The 8506-nt window shown below is 44.5% G+C and overlaps 2 protein-coding genes across 2 annotated transcripts in view; one reads left to right on the top strand and one right to left on the bottom strand.

The window, feature by feature from the left end:
• Nucleotides 1–3947: 3947 nt before the first annotated feature.
• Nucleotides 3948–8501, bottom strand: FBXO45 (F-box protein 45; the record flags this gene model as incomplete). Its single annotated transcript, XM_009322897.1, has 3 exons — nucleotides 3948–5752; nucleotides 7763–8119; nucleotides 8298–8501. Coding segments are annotated over 3 exons (747 nt in total), but the record flags the coding sequence as incomplete, so codon positions are not given.
• WDR53 (WD repeat domain 53) overlaps nucleotides 8448–8506 on the top strand; it is a 6949-nt gene continuing 6890 nt past the window's right edge. Inside the window, exon 1 of the mRNA XM_009322869.1 lies at nucleotides 8448–8465. The gene's annotated coding sequence lies outside the window, so the exon portion shown is untranslated. The remainder of the gene's footprint in view (nucleotides 8466–8506) is intronic.

Raw genomic sequence — 8506 nt, 5'->3', positions numbered from 1 at the left:
TAAAGGGGGCTTATAAAAAAGATGGTGGCAGACTTTTTAGCAGGGCCTGTTGCGACAGGACAAGGGGGATTGGCTTTAAACCAAAGGGGGGTAGATTTAGACTAGATCTAAGGAAGAAATTTTTTACACTGAGGGTGGTAAAACACTGGCACAGGTTGCCCAGAGAGGTGGTGGATGCCCCATCCCTGGAAACATTCAAGGTCAGGTTGGACAGGGCTCTGAGCAACCTGATTTAGTTGAAGATGTTCCTGCCCACGGCAGGGGGGTTGGACTAGATGACCTTTAGAGGTCCCTTCCAGCCCGAACTATTCTATGATTCTATAAAATTACCAAAGGTTTAAGCTGCAGAAACTGGGAGCTCACAAGAAGATCAGACACTACGCAAAAGACAAGAAAGGCAAGGTTATACCTTCATACGCTTCCTCATTCAAACATTGCCTGCAGGTAAATATATAGCTTTTAGCATAAGTAGACCAATACGGATTAAAAAGACAAAATAAATCAAGCAAACATGAAACAACTCAGCTAGCTCACAACAAATCTGCAAGTGCAGGCATGGAAGGAAAAAAAAGACACCCTTGTTTGTTGAGCTTGTAAAATTGCAGAAGAATAAACAACACTTGCAATATACAACAAGTTTTATTTTAAAATCCCTTTTCAATGATTCGGGGGGGGGGGGAATGGAATTTTTTTTTTTTTTTTTTTTTTAATAATCTTTTGATAATACTACTATTTCCTGGTCATAAATGCCTGAGAGGAAGAAAAGCAAGTCTGGGAAAAAGCAGACCTTGAATGGCAAGAGTGAGATTTTGTTTGAGCCTCTCAAATCCCTTTCTGTCTTTTAAGACGATCTCGGAGTCTCAGTTCAGTGGGCTCTCACTGAAAATAATTTTCTGAACTGCAAAGATTTGCTCAAGGATTCAAATGAAGAAGTATATTTCAAAAATTCTGTTTCCATTATCCACTTCTCCATGATCATCTGTTTTGTTAGGGTTTTTTGGTTTGGTTTGGGTTTTTTTGTTTTTTTAAGAGGCCAGGAAGCAAATGCTAACGGAGAAGGTTCCGCATTAAACATTTATTTTGCACAACACTTAGGAAATGCAAAGTGTAGACTCCCACAGCAATGTTAACTTTGCCCTCTTGTGGGGAGGTGTGAGAATTCATTCAGAAGCCACACAACATGTACAGCATCATACAGCAGTATGAAAAAAGATGCTTATAGTATAAATTAGCAGGTTCAGCATCACTGCAGGAAAAGCTTTCTGTATTCATTTACAACTTAATTAATTTTCCTTTCAACGGAATTATACCTTAGTGCGAGGTGGACTTCTATCACGAATAGAAATCAAACACGTCCCACTCCTAACCATTTAAAGACCTGTTTTGTAAATGTAGAAAGGATCCTAGAGCAGATGTCAATAATGCCTTTTCTGGCTACAGATTTCACCAAATTATCTGTATTGTGCAAGAACTGGCACTGTTCTGGAGAACAGCAGCACATATAGCACTTATAGCTGTGTTCCTGCCAGCGTCCAGAGCTATTTATAGCGTGTAAAGATTTAGCTAGGACTGAAATACCAGTATTGAAATACACAGGTTCAGGAATCACTGAGGGCTGGTTACCTCTCAAGCACTTAGAGAAAATAAGTTTTATATGATCAAACTATTATCAGGCCAAGCATTTTTTTAATTCATCACTGTTGTATCATCATCTCAGTGAAAATGGAAGAGGAAAAAAAAATAGAGGCAGCCATCTGGAAAACACAGCCGTGTGTTAAGGAAATTTAAGAATGTAGATCATCGGTAAGCAGAGAGAAAAGCTAGTACGTTCCAGCTTGCTACCGGATTCAGAGGCAGGCAGAGAAGAATCCAGCTACATGCGAGGCAGCAGAAGTTCAGCCCACAGGATCAAGGCCACCTGCTCCTGGCTAGTTTTGTCACCTGAAACATGGCCAAAAGTAACAAAACCAAATGGCGTTTGCTAGTAGAAGGCACACACAGGACTCCCAAAAATGCACACTCACCACTGCATTTAAGTGGGGAAAAAAAACATTTTCAAGAAAATACCCCTACCAGGGTGACTTTCCCATGCCATCTTGATTTACTAGTTTGTTCCAGCAACACCTGTGTCCTCTTACGGAAAAAGAAGTCACACAACTGACTTCAGGCCAACACAAGCCACCACCAAAGCCAAGAACAGACTCTGCCCCCAAAACAAATGGCCATATCGAGCTCTTCGCTTCCTCAGACATAGAAACGTGACCAGGTCAGATGACCAACTGTTAAAGCTCCCAACAGGTTTCACAGCACACTTAAACCACAAGAAATTCTGACTTTATTCAAAAATGCTCACTTACCAAAAAATTCTGGATGTCCTGCAGGATTCTGAAGCCAAGACCTGTGAATCTGACTGATATCTGCTATGGGAGCTATGAACAGTTGGCGTTCCTCCTGGCCAAAGCAGTTAAATCACTAGTCGGGTTAGGGAAAATACTTCAAACAGCTGTTTAGCCAACTCTGAAGTACCTCAGGCCAGAAAAAGTGATTCTACATTTTTGGCAAGCCAGCATCAAGCCTCTTCACTCCTGAAATAGCTGACAGAGATGTTAGCCAAAAGTTCACCACTTAAAAGAAAATTCTTGATGCCAAGAGTTTGGAAAGTGCCTTGGAGCTCACAACCACAACAGAGTCTCCTACTTCTTCCTAAAATCATCTAATTCTTCCTAAAAGCACTACAAAATATTGAACTTTCATAGGGAAAGCTAAAGAAACAGAGAGAAGCCAAGAAGCTGACCTGGGGAGGAGGCGCCTCGGTACAGCAGCAGGGCAGGGCAGCCTCAGCAGTGAGCACACCACCTCAATTCAAATCAAGAGACCTCCGGCGGTCAGGAAAGCCTTTTCCCACACTGTCACGTGCAAGCATCCCCGTTTCAAGGATGCAATTTCCCAAGCACTACTATTAGAGCACTGAGTTTTCAAGACCTCGTTAACCACTCATCTCTTTTCAAGCAGTCACGCAGCAAATCACAGAGTCCCAGCACCTCCCTCTTCTCGGTGCACCAAACTGCTACTCCATTTTTCCTATCAGCACACCACGGATGTCATTACAACAATCCACACCAATATATCCTTCTGAATTACAGCAGAGTTTATTTTAATATTTTGTACAGCCAGCATTGGTCTCCAGGAATAAGTTATAATCTTACACAAGTGAGTCCCCCCCAAACCCACCCTTAAGGAATGTTCAACTTTCAGTATTTCTAATTCAGAGGGAAATTATTTATAGGGTAAGACACAGTCTGAAGAATGGAAATCAATCTTAATTTGTGAATAAAACTCCTCAGAAGTTCTCAGGGTTTACTTGCATCTAATTGGATTCATGAACAAGTGCAGAGGTCACATCTTTCAGGACTGCACTGAGAATACATTCATCTCAGGGACAATTTTAGTTTCTGAAATTGGACAGGGTTTTCCTTCCTTTTTTTCCCCACCTCATGCCCCACAGTTCTGCTACGCAGATACATACTTCACAGTCTAGTACAATCAATGCTTGTAATGGATTTTTCCAAAAGGTGCTCGTATGCCTGTCCCACTTCATTTATTCGGTTGTTCTCAGCACCACTTAAAACACCTTCACTTCTCACTGTGTATTTTGTTTCTTTAATGCAGCCAAGAGGAATGGACCTCGATATTGCCTTTAAGCAATAAACAACACACAAAACAAATAAATACTTTAAAATCCTTTTAAATGGTAATGACGTACATACTCTGTTCCAGTGCAGAACTTGGTTATCTACTAGGTAAAAAGCACTCCAAGGATAGCTCTTCAGCAGCAGACTAGGAGCCTCACTCACCTGCTTGCACCACTCTCCTCGCATTACTCGAGTAATGGGGGGGGGGGGGGGGGGGAGGGCAAAGACCGGGGGAGGGGGGGGGGGGGGGGGGGAAATGAGCAACAGCCTAAGAGGAATTCCTCTCTTCCATGCTCAGAGAATTGCCAGTGTCCAATATTAAGCAATTCACATTCTCTAGCGCAAAGAAAGCAAAAAGAGGTTGTATAAACACTTCCTTCTCCCTCTCTGAAAAGCATGCCCAGCTCTGAAATAGTTCAGACAGCTCTGGGAAACACCAACCAACAAGAAACAAGAGCCAGGAGCTAGACGCAGGGCTTACAGGTTTTAATGCCCTATTAAAAGAAGCCCTTCTGGGGCTCCCTACAGACCTTTCAACCTCAGAGGAAAGCGGTTTCACCAGAAAGTCCCTCCTTACTACACCTCTCAGCCTCACAGCCACCCCAGCCTGCGTATGCCAGCATGCCGACACACCAGGGGGGTTTATACATGGGTCTTTAGAAAACCGGTACAAGTGAAAAAAGCCTGAACGCTGAACCTGATCCAGAACCCCATCAAAGGGCTGGTGAGAGTTTTACTCACCAGGGGCAGGTGAATACTTGGGTACTGGGGGATTTTATTTAAAGAAAGGTTCAGCCAAGTCTTACAGCCCTATAAAGCCATTTAAGCTGAAAACAAGGTCTGGATTCAGAAACTGAATGCTTCTTCCTCATTATTTTGAAACATTTTGCAACAGTGATTCGAAAGTGTAAGAATGCTTTAAAAGTTTGTATTTTTGATGTCAAAAGGAAGACAAGCTCACGGCTATGTTGAGCCTTCCTTTCCTAAAGGGGACTGCAAATTTTGGTGAAAGGAAACTCATGGGGAAAATGTTTTGCGTTTCCTACAGAGAACAAAACTGTGCTAAAGCTATGGAAACTTTCACAGAAAATGACCCAATGTAGCACCATACTCCACAAGAGCATCCCAAAATGCTTTACAATACAACAGAAGAAGTACACTTACATGAACGTTATATACCTGTCCAAGGTATATTTTCTGATGCCACGTAGTGGGGGTTTTTTTTTCCCATTAAGAAATTATGTCCCAGTTAGAATAAAGCAAACCCTTTCTCTTAACTGTTCTTTTCAACGTGTTCTATATATACAACCCTTAAAATACACTTAAAAATAGCTGCACACATTTTGTATCATTATACTGGAGAAGGGCAGTCCAGACAGACCATGCTTCTCAGTGTGTTAAAAATTGTAAATAAAACCCAACCAGACTCGCTCTCCTCCGGTACCCACATTGGTCCAAAGGAGGGAAGGGAAGGAACAAGCAGTTTTAAAATGGGAGTCTTTCACAAAACACGCTACTTACAAATCTCAGGTTAATTTCCTCAAGCAGTTTTGTATCAAATCCTTTCTTAAATATTTGAGGTCACCCACTGCCATCTTAACAATGAAATCTGTTGCAACATGCATGTGTCAGCTTCCCACTCAACCAACTGCAACCCTGAGGATTTTTCTGGCCTGGTAGAAAGAGGAAATGTAACACAATTCCTGAAGTATGGCTGGTCCTCCATTTCAAAACTCTGTGTGATTCCCTCGATGGTTCTTGGACACACACCCACACTTTTTTGTTTTTCCTCTAATACACGTTTCCCTCTAACCAACATGCAGATTTCTCCTCCCAGTCATCCACATCTCGATGTCCCAACGAAACAATCCATGTCATCCATCCAGAGGTTTTCCCAGGTAGACCAAAGTCACTTCTGTGTTACCATACACAGCAGACACTGCTGGATACAGGCAAACTTTTGGCAGTCCTCTGAAGGCAACTCCCAAGAACTCATAGCCCCTCTCAAATGCTAATGTTTTGTCTTCCATGTCCAGGATAACTCGAATCCTTTCACCTATCTGGAAACAGAGACAGGAGGGGGGAATAAATAAAAAAAATACATCATAGAAAGAGTCAGCATATTCAAATGGAGACACAAAAATAAAGCATAGCCCATGTATAACGCAGTAGGTAATTTTGAAGCAAGGCTTTCCTGTTTCTCACAATTGCATTACTTTTATGATGGGAATTTCTCCATTTCGCTCAAATGCACTAGGATCCCAAGTACCTCTGCTGCCTGTTTCCAGTGGGCAGCCTGTATCTAGCCACTTACATGATAATAAACGTAACCCTTCTCATATGAACCTTGTAAGAGCACCAAGAGTGAGCATACTACATGCCACGTGCTTCAGAATACTGCAGAGTTTTGGAAACTTTGTAATGGCCTCCAAGTTACCTGAACTCTGTGTTTAGCTGTTGCTATCACTGAGCAGTAATTGCTCTGTGAAGAGCAATTTTAAAGACAATGAACTTGTTTTAGAAAGGTAAGTGCCACATATAAAATATACCAGAATACACTACTATGCAGGTGCTGCCACTGACAGAGGTATTCCCTCACCAAGGCAGAAGGAAATTCCACAGCAAAGCTTAGGCAAAATAAGCATGAAAAACCTAATATATATATATACACACACACACACGAGTGAAACCAACACTGAACACAGCAAGAGACTCAGGCATGCACCGTGCTCCCTGCATTTTATCTAGTACACATTATTTTAGACATAAATAGAAGTCCCAGACACCAGCAGCAAGCACAGCAGGACGCCACACAAACTTCTGATTCTTCACCAGCCAGCCCCAATGCTGGGGATTTCTTCCAGCCAACACATTTTTCTTCTAACCAACACTAACACACACGTGTTTCCTTGAAGTATATTTTCTATGAGTAGATCACTGTACACATCTTACTAAGCACAAAATACTCCAAAGGATCACCGATTGGAGCCCTCAACAGTTTTTACAGAGAAAGCAGCGACTGCATTCACCCTTGAGTCCCCACAGGAGCTGGGGACTCTCAGCTTCAAAGCCTTTCCTCACCCTGTTGCTGCAGAAAGGCCTAGACAAGGTCAGAAGAAAGCGACCACAAAGGGTAGAGTCTGGAAAGTGCTGAACCAATTTGCACACTAGGGAACATGCAAATGGAAAGAGATCTAAATGTCTGTAATTACACTACTTTTAGGTATTACTCCCAAAAACAGCAGGTGTAACCTTCAGACAGAATTAAGTGCTTGGTGGTGAACTTTTACATAAAATTTAGGAATATCAGATACAAGTTACTACGCAGATCTTCGCCCACAACTGAAACATAAGCCAATACACGTACAAAGCCACAGCATTATGAGATGGAAATTATAATGCATGCAACTGAAGTCGTAACATAAGGAAATCCAGCAGTCAAAAGGTAGTTGTGTGAGCAGCCAGAAGAACAAAGATATAGGGACAAAAAGGTGGAATGGCACTTGCTCTTTAATAACCTGAAAGTATTTGAACATCACGTCCCAGCATCCCAGCTAAGGGATGTCACCTATGGGAATGGTGCCAGCGAGCAAACAAGCAGCACTCAGCACTGTTGCAGGTTTTTGCAGGAAGACTCTTACCTAAGCACTAACCTCAGCTCGCACTGCCATACAACCAAAGGGTAAAATACCACAGACGTTGACCTTGCTGTGGGGCAAGTCGTTACTTCAGAAGACTACAACAGCTTTTATTTCAAAAAGCAACATACTGTCTAAACAGACACCCATGGAACATGCTTCGCATTCAGTATTTGAAATAAAACTGGGGAAATAACTGGGGGTCAGGTGCATTGAACACTACATACAGGTGTAGCCTGAGGAAGCAGTAAACGAAGGGGGGAAAGGCTCACAAGGCAGAATCATTTCTTTCTGCAGGGAAGGCAGAAAGAGACCCTTAGGTGGGCATTTAGGACCAATTCAGTAGACAGCCAGAACACGCGAGGGAAGAGGTTCTTGACAGCCAGCCATCAGACACGGTGGAACTTCCAGCCCACACCAAGCCCCGCTCACCTGGTATTTGGGCGCGTTATTGCACTGGGGGAAACTGCCGTTCACCTCTCCATTATGCAGCAAGTTATTGTCCACCAGGTTCCAGCCCCAACTCTGGTCATCGCTCCCCAGCAGGGCCACATAACCCTGGCACTGCATGGCCGCCCGCTTCGTGGCGATGCCGATGACGGCCACAGTGCCCAGCGGGCCCTCCCACCACACCTCCCAGGCGTGGCGGCCCTCGCTGAAGCCTATCTTGGTCCGTGCCCCGTCTGTGCTCTGGGCAATGGGGTTGCGGTGCAGCGTGAAGCCGTTCTTCTTGATGTAGACATTCCGTGAGCAATCGTTGGTGCTGAAGGCGTGGTGGAAGGCACGGACCTAGGGGAGGAGGAGGGTGGGGGGAGATAAAATCCTGTCATGTTGTTCAGGCCCCCCCCCTTGGTTTCCAATGGTGGGTGGGCCAAGCGGCTAGGCGGGTGTCCCCAAGCACCTGGGGGGGCTGCTGAGAAGCTGGGGAGGGGTATTCCCGAGGGGCTAGGGGGGGTCCCGGACTCACCTTGCCCTTGTAGGTGGGCACGTTGCAGAGGATGTCAGTGCGCAGGGCCTCCTCCGCCAGGCAGCGGGCCGCCAAGCTGCGCCACACCTCGCTGTTCTCGTCGCCGTGCAGGACGCGGTGCCACAGCTTACAGACCAGCGCGCAGCTCCTCAGCTCCCGCAGCTCCAGGTAGGAGAAGACCAGCTCCAGCACCCGTCCCGGCAACCGCC

Source organism: Pygoscelis adeliae, unplaced genomic scaffold, assembly GCF_000699105.1.
Source record: "Pygoscelis adeliae isolate BGI_AS28 unplaced genomic scaffold, ASM69910v1 Scaffold554, whole genome shotgun sequence".
In the NCBI taxonomy this organism is placed as follows: domain Eukaryota; kingdom Metazoa; phylum Chordata; class Aves; order Sphenisciformes; family Spheniscidae; genus Pygoscelis; species Pygoscelis adeliae.
This window is presented reverse-complemented; position numbering and strand designations above follow the sequence as displayed.